This window comes from Macaca thibetana, chromosome 1, assembly GCF_024542745.1.
Source record: "Macaca thibetana thibetana isolate TM-01 chromosome 1, ASM2454274v1, whole genome shotgun sequence".
Taxonomy (NCBI): Eukaryota; Metazoa; Chordata; class Mammalia; order Primates; family Cercopithecidae; genus Macaca; species Macaca thibetana.
Window position 1 is genome coordinate 19,671,431 of NC_065578.1, and position 14,815 is coordinate 19,686,245.

The 14,815-nt window shown below is 60.6% G+C and overlaps 1 protein-coding gene across 4 annotated transcripts; it reads right to left on the minus strand.

Moving 5' to 3' along the window:
• Positions 1 to 1,018: 1,018 nt before the first annotated feature.
• Positions 1,019 to 13,834, minus strand: SH2D5 (SH2 domain containing 5). Of its 4 annotated transcripts, none has more exons than XM_050791770.1 (11): positions 13,748 to 13,834; positions 13,013 to 13,143; positions 9,528 to 9,656; positions 9,094 to 9,174; positions 8,572 to 8,646; positions 7,507 to 7,653; positions 5,674 to 5,925; positions 5,360 to 5,525; positions 4,919 to 5,027; positions 4,041 to 4,200; positions 1,019 to 3,284 (listed from the first exon to the last, which is right to left on the minus strand). In XM_050791770.1, the coding sequence occupies exons 3-11, from the start codon at positions 9,612 to 9,614 to the stop codon at positions 3,081 to 3,083; spliced, it is 1,281 nt and encodes a 426-aa protein (XP_050647727.1). In that variant the 5' UTR covers positions 9,615 to 9,656; positions 13,013 to 13,143; positions 13,748 to 13,834; the 3' UTR covers positions 1,019 to 3,080. The 4 variants fall into 4 exon arrangements, with proteins under 4 accessions (XP_050647727.1, XP_050647701.1, XP_050647709.1 ...); XM_050791744.1 differs by having other exon boundaries at positions 5,360 to 5,528; XM_050791752.1 differs by lacking the exon at positions 13,748 to 13,834 and adding an exon at positions 13,566 to 13,700 and having other exon boundaries at positions 5,360 to 5,528.
• Between the last annotated feature and the right edge of the window lie 981 nt (positions 13,835 to 14,815).

A 14,815-nucleotide genomic window follows, 5' to 3' on the forward strand; every position in this document is an offset into this window, starting at 1 on the left:
AGGTTGCAGTTGCAGTGAGTTGAGATTGCACCATTGCACTCCAGCCTGGGCAAAAAGAGCAAAGTTCCATCTCAAAAACAAAACAAAACAAAAACAAAACCAAATCTTTTGGATGGAAGGCTGCCTGGCCTATCCCTCCTGGCTCAGCGCAAGTTCCCCAGCCAGAAGAGCACCTCTGTCACACCTCTGGGCTCTTCCTTGCACTGCAACACTGAGTGTCAGCTCCGTGTCAGGCACCGTGACAGATACTGGGGAGACAACCCTCCTGGCCCATGATCTAGCTGGAGAGACAGACACAGGCAACAAAATCCCACAAACAAAATCCCTTAAATGAAAATGTAATTAAAAACTGAATAATCAGTTCCATGCAACGTATTTTTTTTGAGACAGGGTCTTGCCCTATCACCCAGGCTGGAGTGCAATCATAGCTCGCTGCTGCCTCAACCTCACGGTCCCAAGCGATCCTCCTACCTCAGCCTCCCGAGTGGCTAAGTTTTGTTACCCAGGTTGGTCTCCAATTTCTGGGCTCAAACAATCCTCTCACCTCGGCCTCCCAAAGTGCTGGGATTACAGGCACGAACCACTGCACCCAGCCCATGGAACATATAAAAAAGGAACCTCACTCAGCCCAGGGCATAGGGCAGGCATCTTGAGGTTGACTGGAGCTGAAATATGATGGCTGCGTGGTTAACAAGGTGAAGGGAAGGGAGGAGGTGGAGGATGCCGGTCTGGGCTGTGTGGAGGTCCTGTGGCACATTGCAGAAGCAGAAAGCAAGCCCGGGTTGCCAGTGCAGAAGGACTTGAGTCTTTTTCCTATAGACATATCCACTGAAAGTTACAGCAGAAGAGGAACGTAATTTGATTGAGTCTCCCTGAGCAATTCCTTCTGAGCCCTTGAGGACAGGACCTCTGGTTCACCATTCAGCACCAGCTGAAGGTATGTTTGGCAAAAACGAAATAGGGAAACTGGACAAAAACCTCACCTTTCGAAGGAAAGAAAAATCTGTAGCAGATCATCTGAAGCAACACATTTTATTTTGTTTCAAATCCATACAGCAAGGAAAGCGGGGCTACCGAGGTGGCGCTGATTGGAACAAAGAGAAAACTGTGGTCTCTGATTAAGACATGGAGTCTGCAAACAGGGGCCAAAAACCTTGCCCTCTTTGTAACATGAGATCAATCAATGCTGGCTGGAGGGATGTTAAAGTGCTTGGTGGAGACTGGTCCCTTCAGTGTGCTAAACATGGCCCTGATAGCTTCTCCACACAGGTAATTCACCAGTAAAACCCATCCCTCACAGAGGAGAGCCTTGGCCCAAGTCTGGACCAATGACCAGGTCTCCTTAACTGCCCATCTCTGGGCTATAATCCTGGGCCCAGGACATCGCTAAACCTCTCTCTCCTTGCCAGGGAAATGTGAGGCTGGGGCCTCCCATAGAGACCAGCGGTTGGTCCCGGAAGGGGATGGCTCCGGCACAGATGGCTGTAAAGCAGAGTCCCAGCTTCCCACTCACACTCAACATAAAGAAGTCCCAAAGGGCAGTTCCTTCTATCTTTTGTGACGGGATAGCTCACTTAACTTGCAAGGAAGTTACAAGGTCCCAAGCCAAGCCCCTGTCCTCGCTGGAGGGTTGGAGGTGGGGAACACGAGGCCTGGGCCTCTGGGAGGCTGGCTTCTCACTCCCCAAGTTTGCCTCCCTTCTTTCTGCTCTGGCGGGGCTGTCCACTTCCTTCCAGGAGTCAGAAATCTGTGACTTTCAAGGCACTGAACAGTTCTGTCCCACTCCCAGATGGAGAGAGGGCAGCCCCCAGGCTCATGACGCGGCTTCTGCTTCAATAAGAGAAGTTCATGCAAAATGAACTTGTTCTGTAACTGAGTTCGGTAGATTCATGTTTGTCAAGTTTGCTTACAAAGAGGGCTAGCTGGGTTTGTCGGTCCCTGGCAGGACCACTGCCTCACACTAGAGTCGCTTCCCTGGGTCTCCCACGGCCCGCTGAGGCCAAGCGCCCCTGGCAGGGCCCACATCAGGTCCACCTTTCGACGGTTCTGCTGTGACTGACCCCATTCCCAGTGGGGCTGGCCTGGTGAGGCAAGGTGGCCCCTGACAGCCACGGTCAGCGCCATGCTAAGGGGAATGTCAGCATCGGACGGCCTCCCTCCCAAGGCAGCCACCAAACCACATGCGGTCGAGTTGGGGAGGGCCCTGGTCACCCCTCTAAGCCTGCAGCTCACTGCTGGCCCCTCCCTATCAAATGGCTAAAGGAGATGGGCTGAGGGTGGGGGTGCCCTGGTGATTCCTAGGGAGAAGGGGTGAGCTGTGCATCCCTTCGGAGAAAGTGGGAGTCACAGCCCTGAGGTTTTGAGTGGAGACAGCATGGAGATTCTTGGCCCTATCTGCTGGTGTGCATCCCTTTCTGCAACAGGAGTCCACCCGTGCGTGAGCGCTGGGCACAGCTCTCTGTCCCTCCTGCCCTCTCTGCACCTTCCCACCCCTCCTTCGCTCTCAGATACATGTGAGAAACAGCCCTGCTCTGTCAGCCCAGATGGGTTCATCCCCAGCCTCCTGCCCACCAGCTCCACAGAGTCATCTCTGCTCCCACAGACACAGTGGCTCACTCCAGGTCTTTGCCCAGAGTGAAAACTCACTCCTGCCTCCCCAAACCCCTCTCATGAGCTTTCTGGAGACTCCCAGTCAGGGCCCCAAGTCCTGGCCTCCTTAGGAGAGGGCCGCGACTCCGCGGTGAAGAAGCTCCTGTCCCAGGAGGAAAGCGGAAGCCCAGAAGTCCCAAAGCATCCGAAGCCACCCAGCGGGTCATCCAAAGCCACCCAATGGGTTACCCAAAACCTGCAACTCCACCTGCCCTCCTGGAATCTCAGCAGCCCACATGTTCTGCGAGAAGCCACTGGCGATACCCAACCTCAGGGCTCCCCTCCCACGGACAGTGAGGTGATGGAAGACTGCTCCAAGGGCAGGGTGACTGGATGGAACTGGCGACCAGAGGCGTGCAGGAAGGGCAGAGACACTGCCGGGGCCCAGGAGCCGGGATGAGGCGGGGCCTGTGGGACCCGGGCCCTACCTCTTAGCCCAGGCCCTGCAGCTCTGCCTCGGACTTGGCATGGCTGAGGGGCCGGAGAGTCCGGGGCGGCCTGCCCGGGGGCCCACAGTCCTGCTCCTCGTAGGTGGGGTTCAGGCGGCCCATGTCGAGGGGACAGAAGAGGCTGCGTTCAGTAACCGCGTGGTTCTCCACCAGAGCCTCCAGGCTGGGGAACTCTGCCGGCAGGTGCTAGGGGAGGAAGGGCCTTCAGCTCCAGTCCCCTTCCCCAGGGCTCACGCCAGGCACCAGCCACCTCCTCCCACAGGAACCTGCCCATTTTAGAGAGCAGGGGACGAAGCCCAGAGACTTCACATGTGCTATCGTGGCAAAGCCAAGCACCATTCCCTCTCTCTCTTCCCAGCCTGGGTAGGACTGAGATGTTTAGCTTGGAAGTAAGGGCACACATGTGAAAAACCCCTCCCATCCCTAGAAACTGGGGGGCAGGACAAGACATCACACTGGAGACTCAGAGGTTGTTGAGCTCAGGCAAGCCCCTGCTCTCTCTGAGTCAGTTTCCTCCTCTGCTAATTTGGGCTAGGGTGTGGGAAAGCCAGGATTCCTGTAGAAATGTTACACGTGACTCCAGCTCAAGACTCTTATTAGAGGTACCCTTCGAAGCCCCCTCCGGACAGAAGGGCCCTCAGTGACCAGGCACCTCCCTTCCCCTCCAAGAGCCTTCAGGTCAGAACAGAGTGGAGCCAGCAGAGGTGGGGCCAAGTGGGCCAGCTGTGGGGCGAGGCCAGCAGGGCCAATGAGGAAAGAGCAGGACAATAGAGGCAGGATGGAATTGGACGAGGAGCGACACCAGGGAGAGCCAATGGGAGACAGGGATGGCGGTGAGGCGCATTCAGGACCTCAGCAGTTAGAAACGGGAGGGCACCAAGGACCAGGGATGGAGCCAATGATGCGGCGGGGCCCAGGCCCCTCTAGCAGCTGCACTCTTACCTCCAGGCAGTAGCGGCCCAGGTGATTCCGGAAGACCTGGTGGGGCACCACGCCGCACTGCGTGTGCACGGACAGACACCACTGGCCGCTGGCACCCGGCTCAGGCCACAGCAGGAAAGCCCCAAGCACGTCTCTCCGCAACAGGGCCAGGGCACAGGGCCTAGGGGCACAGAGGGGAGAGGGTAAAGGCTGGATTGCTCTCCTGGGCAATGGTCATGACAACCCCAGCAGCATCAAGGCAGCCTGTGGATTAAATGCCCTTAAACACCCAGTGCATTGCCTGGGCTTGGTGGCTTATGCCTGTAATCCCAGCACTTTGGGAGGCCCAGGCAGGAGGATCCCGTGAGCCCAGGAGTTCAAGGCTGCAGTGAGCCATGACCACGCTACTGCACTTCAGCCTGGGTGACGGAATGAGACCCTGTCTCTAAAGTGAAATTTAAAAACAAAACAAAACAAAAAACAGCAAAAACCCAACATGGGGCCTGACTCAGAGTCAGGCTCAACAGAAAGAAGTTTTTAGAAGCTTAGAAGGTTTCTCCAAGGTCTGTAATTGTTGGCAACGTCAAGACTTTCTCAGGAAAGAGGCTTAAAGAGCTGACGCTTAGGGGCCTCGCCCTGTGCAGGCCAAGTGCTGAGGGCTCTACCCAAATTACCTCATTTGACCCTCTCCACAGCCTTAAGATGAAGCTCCTTTCATTAACCCCATTTTACATTAGAGAAAATGGAGGCCCAGGGTGGTGAAGTCCCAGGCCTGAGGTCACCGAGGTTGGCAGCGCTCTGCCCGTGCACAGGAGTGTGTGCCTCAGGGGCCTGGGAAGCCCGTATTTCTCTGCCCACTCCAAGGGACTGGGCATCGGGCCAGGCCAGGCCTTTCCTACCTGGAGATGCCAGCAAAGGCCCAGATGTTCTCCGTCAGGCTGCCCTCGCTCTCCACCAGGCACGAGTGGCCACCAGGACCCCGGGGCCATGCCTCCCATGCGGTAGGAACTGTGGAGACCATCCAGGAGTCAGAAGGAGAGTGGCCAGGCCCTCCCATTCCCTACGGCTGCAGGCCTCATCACCCATCACCTCTCTGCCCTGCTCAGCAGACACATCCGCACACAGGTCTTCCACCCGCCAGTTTTGGTCCATATGCAGCTGTACGCAGTCCCCTGTGCATAGACCCGGATGCAGGCAAACACACACAATGCACAGGCATCACTTGGAGGTGTGGCCACAGCCTTGCAGGAATGGGCACTCACGCCCACCTCTGGCTGGTCCAGGAGCGCACAGGCACGTGTCCCAGGTACACACAGGGCAGGCATGTTCCCACTACTCACAGGCCTCCCGAGCCGACAGCTGCAGCTGGGTCTCATAGGTGCAGCCGCGGTAGGCCCCCGAGCGGATCACCTTGCTGCGAATGGCCTTCTTGCGCACCAGCGTGGGCGAGCAGTAGGGATTCCCCAGGCGGGCATGGCGGGCGCGGCCTTCCGACTCTGGCAGCTCCTTCTAGGGCACCAAGAGGGGCCCACAGGCAGGCAGATTCAGGTCCAGCCATGTCAGGCCAAGTGAAGCCCCTGCCCCCGACATGCCCCCCAAACCCATACCCAGTTCCCTTGTCCACTGCCCACTCCTTGGCTGGGGTGCTGCGTACCCCACTGCCCACCAGCCCCTCTGCTGGCAGCCGCCGGAAGGAGACCAATGCATGGACGTTCTGAGAGAGTTGATCACGGCCGAAGGGCTCCCGCACCAGGCCCCCAGGGGGGCCCCCAGAGCTGGACAGTGACTTTAGGGGCACCACCCCTGTGGGTCCTGGGCAGGGCTCTGGCAGTGCCCGCTCCTCAGGGTGCTGCAAGAGGTAAGCCAGCTGGAAAGAGCGGCATAGGAGCAGGTGCAGGATCTGGACCTGGGAGGGAGGGAGAGAGGTGGGCTCAGTTGGAGGAGATCTCCGTCTCCCTGGGCCTCAGCCCACTCACCATGGGTGCATGCAGCCCCTTGGCTTCGGAGGCGCTTCCCATTCTTCCTGGGAAAGCTCCTACTTACCCTTCAAAACCTCACCACCATGCAGGCTCCCCTACCAGCTTCCTTTATTTTTTATTTTTTATTTTTTTTTGAGACGGAGTCTCGCTCTGTAGCCCAGGCTGGAGTGCAGTGGCCGGATCTCAGCTCACTGCAAGCTCCGCCTCCCGGGTTCACGCCATTCTCCTGCCTCAGCCTCCCGAGTAGCTGGGACTACAGGCATCTGCCACCTCGCCCGGCTAGTTTTTTGTATTTTTTAGTAGAGACGGGGTTTCACCATGTTAACCAGGATGGTCTCGATCTCCTGACCTCGTGATCCGCCCGTCTCGGCCTCCCAAAGTGCTGGGATTACAGGCTTGAGCCACCGCACCCGGCCTCAGCTTCCTTTATTTATTTAACAAACAGTGAGGACCTTCTGTGGTCCAGGTATCACGCATGGAGCAGAGAATGGAAGCATGAGCTCACGCACTCCTGCCCCCAGGCTTACCACCCCAACCCTGCACGCCACATCAGCACCCCCTTCCAGGAAGGGCCAAAAGCCCAGGCCCTGAAGTCAGAACTTGAGTTCCAATCCTGGCTCTGTCACGTAGGAGCGGCTGTGGGACCCTGGGTAGAGCATGGCACCTCTCTGTGCCTCGGTTTCCTCATCCCCACCTCCCTGTGCCCCTTTGAGTCAGTGAAATGGAGCACAGGAAATTCCCAGCACAGGCCCAGTGCTTGTTGGGAGCAGCGCATCCCACCCGCCACACACACCATCCAGACTCAACGTGTCAGACCCGTGAGCATCAGATCAAGGACCATGACCCAGCCACCTGTCACCCTAGTATCCAGCACAGGGCCTGGATAGACAAGATGACAGCAAATGGTTGCTGGCCAGAACCAAACTCAGAGCCTGTCTGCCAAACGCCTCGCTGCTGAGGCTCTGTTGTTCACGACAGTCAGGCTGGCTTTGACTTTCTGATCCACCTGCCCACCCCGACTACTCTGGGCCAAGCACTGGCTCAAGACCTGGACCCAGACTCTGCTCTCAAAGAACTCAAGTGCCTGTAATTAGGGCAGACGATGGTAGCGTGCAGTTCATGTCGCAGGACCCCAGAGAGAGGGGCCCTCCAGAGGAGTCAAGGCGGGGTTCAGACATGTGGGCTGAGCCCTGAAGAGTGAGTGGAATGTGCCAGGATGAGAAGGGGAGGGGGGTGCCAGACAGAATGGCATGGGCGAAGCCCTAGTGGTGTGACTCTCCATTCTCCAAGCGCGTGGCCAGGTTCCCGCCCCTGGGCCCTAGGGAATGCTGAGGCCACTGACTTGCTCTGTGGTGTCCTCAGTGGGAAGAGCCACGGAAAGAGGCGAGGTGTGCATGCCTGGAGGGGGATCAGGCTGCCCTGACAAAGCCCTCAAGGAACCCGCCCTGATGCCGGGCACACAGTCCCTCCGGCCTCCATGGTGGTCCCCTGCCTCGAGCCCCAGATACCTCTCCTGGCTGGCTGCCCACAAAGAGGTGGCAGAAGAGTTTGCTGGCTGGGCTCCGTGGGTTCCGAGCCACGAAGGCAAACTGGCAGTCGGCAGGGCACCAGGTGGAGTAGAGGATGCGCCTCAGGGCATGCGCCATCAGAAGCACCTGGCGAGGCAGCAGCATGAGGCCCCCATCAGACCCACCAGGCAGCCCCACCCCTGCTCGCCAGCCTGCAGGGGTGAAGAAACCCTCTTTCCTTCCATCCCGCCCAGTCTCAAGCCCTCATCCTTCACATGGGCCCTGGGGCTCAAGATCGCCACCCCCATGTGATGCTCGGCCTGCCGGGGGCCCAGAGAACGGGAGTGACGGCAGGCACTGGGGTGACACGCCTGGCCCCTGGAGGCAGGTGACTGGGGTGGGAATCCTGGCTCTGCCACTCATTTGTGTGACTTGGGCAGGCGAGGGCAGTCCTCTGAGCGCCTGTGGTGACGCGTCAGGTAGGGAGATACCAGCACCTCTCAACGGGGCTGTTGCTGGGGGTCAGTGGGACCTCATGTGAGTGGCACAGGACCTGACCCCAGGGCCCAGCTCTGGAGACACCAGGTGTGCCTCAGTGGTAGGTGACTGATGCCCGCAGCTGTGAGGTGCAGTCTGGCGCGCAGTTAGTGCCCGCCCCACGCTGGCTCAGCAGGAGGACGAGCCGGCAGCAGGGCAGGGAGGAGCAGTGGCCAGGAGCAGCCCTACCGCACCTGGGTGAAGCTGCCCATGGCCCACCAGCCAGGGCGGGACAGGGAAGCTGCGAAAGCCTCAGTGGGCTGGATGTTCCTGATGCTCAGGCGGGGAGGGGGCCCCAGAGGGATTCTGGAGGCCTAGGGGTGGGAAGCTGTTGCCCAAGCCAGCCCTGGGAGGAGGCGGCCCTTGGTGCAAGTCCACAGGCCCAGAGCAGGTAGGCTGGTGCGCCAGGGGGACCCCAGGGGAAGCAAGGGGGCCGAGCTGAGGCCAGGACCTAGGTGGAGAGCGCATCCTGAGGCTGGAGACACCTGTACCCATCCAGTCCTCACCTGCACCCACAGGGGTTCCTACCTCACCCTCCCCGCTGTAGATCTTGAGACCCTGAAGGTTGAATTTCAGGATGACAGCTCGGCGTCGGGGACAGTCCTGGGTGGAAAATAGTAGTGGGGCCAGGCATCACCTCCCAGACCCTGCCTTGGCCTGCCCAGCCTCAGTACCATCCACCAAAGGCTGGTTAGCCCACTCCACCACCCCTGGCACGGGGTGGGGCCCTGGCTGGTGGAACCCCCTGGCGCTGGGGAAGTGTGGATGGCTCCTGGCAGACGACCCCTAGCTACGGCCACCGCTGGCCAGGCTATGACTGTCACCCACATCTCCATCTGTGGCTTCCAGCTGTGGGGCCCAGGTCGCAGTAGCCCAGGGCATAAGGGATGGGGCCTCTGGGGCCTGGGTGTGTGTCCTGACCAGCCCACCACAAACACTGCCTGTGTCCCGCCCCTCTCTAACTGTGGGGAGGGTGGATCTGGTCTCGGGGGTTATCTGGTCTTCAAGGCTGTGACTTTCACTAGGGAAGTGCCCTCCCAGGCCACCCACCTTCAGCGCCCACAGCTGCTGCTGCACCAGCCACACGCTCTCCTGGGTGTCCAGGTCGTCCACAGGGAAGGAGCCCACGTACTGCTCGGTGGTGGGGCGAAGGGAGTAAGTCAGGGAGTCAGGTCCGTGGCTCCTAACCCCATCCTCCAAATTCCCCCCAAACACACATCTGCTCTGCCAGGCAGGCTGTGGACAGACAGAGCTCGATTCTCGGAGCCCAGGCTCTGCTGCTTTCCTGGCAGGTGACCTCGGTCAGGTCACTGAAGCTCTCCGAAGTCCCAGTCCCTCATCAGGACACACACACACTCCCCAGCCCAAGTCAGGGAAGAGAGAGGTAGAAGTAGGTCCTAGACCCATAGCACTTCCCAACCACCAGCACCTGCTACCTGAGGGCCACCCACCAGAGCACACCTGGACAGGGCGTCCCCACCCACCTGGGCAAACTTGGTGATGCACCTGGGCCGGTGAGGGGCCAGCCCACAGTCAGAGGCCCTGCGGCCCCCAGCCCCCGCCTTCTGCATGGCCCCCGGGGTGCCTGGCTTCCAGCTCCACAGGAGGGGAGGCTGCAAAGGGCAGAGGGGGAAGGGCTGCTTTCGAGGCAGGCAAGCCACAGAGTGCCCCCCACAGGCCATTCATTCACTGGCTTCCTAAGCAGCTGCTATGTGTGCAGCAATGCTGGGCAATGCCCTGGGCACTGGGGAGCCAGCCCCGAAGAAAATGATGACATCTCTGACTGCCCTCAAGGAGCTTACATTGTTGCTGGGGGGAAAGACATTGAACTAAATAGTAAGGTAGATCACACGTGAGATGCGGATGGAGCGAGGAGGAGAATGGGAAACGTCAGCTTAGAGGCTAGGCTGATTGTTGCTGGGAAGCCCTCACTGAGGAGGGGAGGTTTGGGTCAAGATCTGAAGGGTGTGGCGGTACATGCCCAGGGTCACTCACTCATTCACTCAGCAAGCTCTGAGGATTGTGGTGCTCTGGGCTGGGGCCTCCCCCAGGGGGTGGAAGTCAAGGGATAGACCTGTAACCAGCTTTCACAAAGTGCCCGAGGGAAGGGAGGGCCACCTGAGAGGGGGCCATCAAAGAGAAAGGCAGTGACAGCAGCAGAAACAGAGACTGCAAAGACACAAAGGCAGGCAGGCAGCGGGGGCCCGCAGGCCGACCTCAGCAAGACCAGAACAGCAGGTTGGATCCAGTTTGGGATCAGCCTTAGATGCCAGGCTCAGGAATTCAGACCCCACCCTGTGGGCAGTGGGAGCTATAGCAGGTTCTAGGGCAGGAGCTCTGTAGTTCATGAAGGTGGCTGGCTATAAGCTGGATGGCCAGAGCTGATGAGGCCAGGGACCTGCTGCACCCAAACGGACCCCAGCCCCTTCCTGAACCCCCCAGTCCCTTGCAGATCACGAAAACCAGAACTCAGCCAGACAGTGCACTGACGCAGACGGGATGTGGGGAAGGAGGACAACTGCCCTGGGGGCTGAGGACCACCCCCTCCAACTGCTCAGCCCAGCCAGGCTCTGGTCTTTCCTGGGACCCCTCTCCCACATCCAGTCGTGGAAGAGGAGTGGACGCCCCTTAGGCGATTGTCCTCAAGGGCAGGGAGCACACTATTTCCCATGGGAGCCCAGGACACAGCTGGTGCTCAATTAATGTGGAATTAACACATCATAGCCCCATGGTTCCAAGAAAGCACGGCTGAATGCCTCTGGCGAGGTCCCCCAGGACTCAGCTCCCTCAGTCTCTGCTGGGACCAATGGGAAAGCCACCTCTGTGTCCCATCCTGGCTGGCTTCTCTCACCAGCCTGCTTGTCATCACTGACTTGGGATCAGAGTCCTGGGTCCAAATCCTGTGTGACTTTGGGCCAGCTGCCTCAACCCTCTGAGCATCCCCTTCCTCATTTGCAAACCTGGGATCATGTGAGAAGTAGATGGGGACAAGAATGGAGGAGCAGGCGCCCAGCCCGACATCAGCCAGGCTTGGATCCAAAGCTCAACAAAGCCTGCTGCTCAGGAGGGAGCTTGGGAGGACAGCGGGGTCTGACCACTTCCGCTTCCCTCCTTGTCCTTGGCCACCCCGACAGGCGCCCACCCAGGGTGGGAGGGCCAGGCTGGGGAGTCCTGCCTGGGGGCTCGGATTCCCGCCACAGAGAGCAGGTATCCAACAGAGCCCTGGGCAGCAAGGACCGGTCTGGGGTGTGCTCTAGCTCAAGGAGGAGGGCTGGGGTGCTTTGGAACTGACTCTGTTAGCACCAAGAGCCCAGGAAGGGACCCTGTTTCTGCCCGCTCATGACCTTTAACCCCAGGCTCAGGCCAGGGTGGAGGTGCCTGCACGATCCACTTTCAGTGAGCAGCCAGGAGCCAGAAAAAAAACGCTGCACCTGTACCGTCCCCTTGAGTCTTCCTGGCGCCCCCTCCTATCCTGGCTGCCCTCCTGCTTTTCTGGGCTATTGTACCCTGATCATTTTCATGTCATACCTTTCATGTTTAAATAAAGCAAAGTTAGATGTGCAACCCGCACTAAAGCCATGTGACATCATTTCCAGGTAAGGAGGTGGCAGGGCGGGGGGGCTTCCAGTGAAGCCACCTTTCAACTTCATAGTCACATCCTGGGGCCAGGATAGGCCAGGATGGCAGGCAGTGGGGAGGGAGGAGGCAAAGACAACGAAACGCAAAACGCGCAGAAAAGGAGAGGGAAGGTACAGAGGATTAGGGGGTGGCCGGGGACAGGCAGGAACAGAGAAGGGCGAGAAAGACAAAGCAAAGGAGAGAAAGGAGAGCTGTGGGGAGGAGAGGGAAGGGTACGTTTCCCATCCTGTCCTGGCGGACCCAGCCCCTCAGGCACCAAGCGTGAGATGGGGAGGAGCCGCGTGGGCATCTCACACTCACACGCGCACACAGCTGTGTCCAGGGCTGCTGTAGCCCCTCCCTCCACACCCAAAGCTGCAGCTTTCGGCGTCCCCAGTGTCCCGGCTGTGGGGATGCGGAGGCCAACCACTGGCCCTCTTAGGGGCCCCACCCCACCCACCATCACCTGATCCTTTCCCCATCTCCCTGGTCCTTAGCCTCCGTGGAAACTGGAAGTTCCTCCCTCCTTCCTAAGCCTGAGGAGCACAGTGCGTTCAGCCCAGGCGTGGAGTTGGGGCGGGGGGCTCCCGGGGGACCAGGGAGGGCACGGGACTCACTCTAAGCCTGGAAACAGACCTTACCCATTCCAGGCACAAAACACCCACTTGTCTCTCTGGGGGCAGATCTGCTTTTCCCAGGCTTTCCACTGCAGTCTGGCTGGGCCGGCACCTTCCGAAGGGGACACACTTGGAATGAGGCTGGGGCTGTCCTCAGGTTTTCCAGGTGGCCCTGCTCAGAGGCAGGAGACTGGATGGGCTGACCTGCCTCGTGGGCCAGGCGCAGAAGCCCTCTGGGGCACTGCACCATAGCTGAGTTGGGGAGACCACCAGCCTGCAGACCCTGGGTCAGCAAAGGGTGGCTCAGAGGAGTGAAGTCACTTGGCCATGGTCACACAGCTTAAGTGGGAGAGCAGGGAAGCAAATCCATGTCTCGTGCTGTTTCCTGAGGCCATGGCGGTGCCTTTCTGCTCGGACTCCCCTCCCACAGATAAGCAGGGTGTCCACTGCTGGAGTTTGGTGGGGGTCCCCGCCAGTCCAGGAGGAGGCGAGGCAAGGAAGCCGCCGGCTAGGGAACTAGGTGCTGCCTTCTGGCCGGAGGGTCTACTCCCACTGCCCCAACAAGCGTCCACCTGTCCTGGGCCACAGGGTCGGGAAACCCAAGGCCACCCAGCCAGGGGTCAAGAACCTGGATTGTGGGGTCTAACGTGGTTGGCTGGCGTGACCTTGGGCAAGTCACTTAAGCTCTCAGCCTCCAGGTCCTCAGCTGTAGGGTGGGAATCCCCCAGCACTACCTGTTGGGGTGCTCGTAGCTCTGGTCCTTCTTGGAATGTTTCCGAGGCTGTGTGTCAGGCCCCGCCGCCAGTGGACGAAGGTCCCCGCCCTCTAGGGGCACCCAGCAGGGGGTGGTGGAGGCGGCATGGGGCTAAAGTAATGAGAAGAGAACAGCGGGGTGAGGAGAAGGCGAGGTGCGTGCGTGTGCTGGGGGTGCTGCTTCGCGGCCTCTCGAAACAGGCGACACGGGAGCGGGAAGTGCTGTGCCAGGGGTGGGTGCGCCGAGGCCCCTGGGGGGCGGGCGCGGGGGTGCGAAGCGCTCCAAAGTGGGCCGCCGGTCCCGCTGCGCTACCTCGCTCGGGGCGCTGCGGGGGACGGCCAGGGGCCCCGGCAGAGTCCCCGGACCCAGGAGCGGGCTGGGCTCTGCTCCAGGGCACGGAGGAGGCTTACGGTGGCAGGGAGGGCAGAAGACGACCGAGCGAGTGACGGGCGCCCCTCACTCCCGAGACCCTCCCGCGCCCGCGTCCGCGTCCCAAGCCCCCCGCCCCGGCCCGGCTCCCGGCACTCACTCACCACCTCTCGAGTCAGGTCCCCGCCGCTCCGGCCCGCGACCCCCGCGTCTTCCGCCGCCGCCGCCCGGCGCTCGGGTGCCCGCCCTCCGCCGCCCCCGCCCCCGTCCCCGTCCCCGCGCCCCCACACGTGGCCGCGGGAACCGACCCCCAGATCACCTGGCGGCGGCGAGCCGCCTCACTCACCAATCGGCGCCCGCGGAGCCGCTCCTCTCCGCCGCGCCGCCCAATCAGCGGCCGCGAGGGGCCCTGGCACCGCCCACGCCCGGCGCTGCGCCTGAAAGGGCGGTAGAGGCTGGCCCCGAGCTCCGAAGGCACCTCCTCCCGGGCTGGGGGCGCTGAATCCCCCACGCTTCACTCACGGGTCCCTCCTCCTGGAGAGCCTTTGCCCCTCCCCTCCTGGCTGGCTCCTCCGCGTCTTCCGAGCTGCGGCTACCGCACCGCCTCCTCCGGGAAGCCTTCCATGACCACCACTCACGCTTCACTCTCTGCAGAGCCCTTGTGACTCCCTTGCTCGCCTGTCATCCCTCTCCTCTTACTCGAGGACAAGTGACACTGGACCGGAGTGTCTCCGTCCCCATTGTGTAGGACCGAGCCCGGCTCGGTGGAGGCGTTCAGGGAGGGGTGGTTCGGGCCCGGCCTTTGTGAGTGGAGGGTCGTTGCGCATCCTCCTCCTCCTCACTTTCTTCCCGCCCGGACGTTCTCAGCAGGGAACTGACCGATCCTGCCTAGCCCGGGGCCCAGCACCGAGAAGTCTGGGAAGGAACGTTGCTCACCGCACACGGGCCATGGCCCCGTCCTTCGGGCCCTTCAGGTGGGGAATGGGGCGAGCAGCTGCAGCCACGGCACTGGGACCGGGAGCGCTAACGTCCCAGGAGACCGGGCGACGAGCCAAGGCTGCTGTGTATCAAACGTGACATCTGCAGAAACCCCCCCGGAACCTGCCCATGCACCACACCACAGAGAAATCAGGACACAGGGGCTCAGGGCCAGTGGGGGCGCAAAGACTGCAGCCCGGGAGCGGGGCACCCTGACAGGCGGGAACAGCGCAGAGGGCCTGAGGGTCCCTGGAGTTCCAGAGGAGGCGGGTTTGCGCCAAGAGGCCATGCTGGCCATTCCTCCTCAGGGGATCTGGGAACCCAGAGGCAGCAATGAGGCGTGGCCCCAAATCTGGGCGCTTCCTCTTACGAACGTGAGGCCTTGGGCAAACGCCTTTATCACTTTCATCTGTGAGCGCCTCGGATGGAAAGGAGC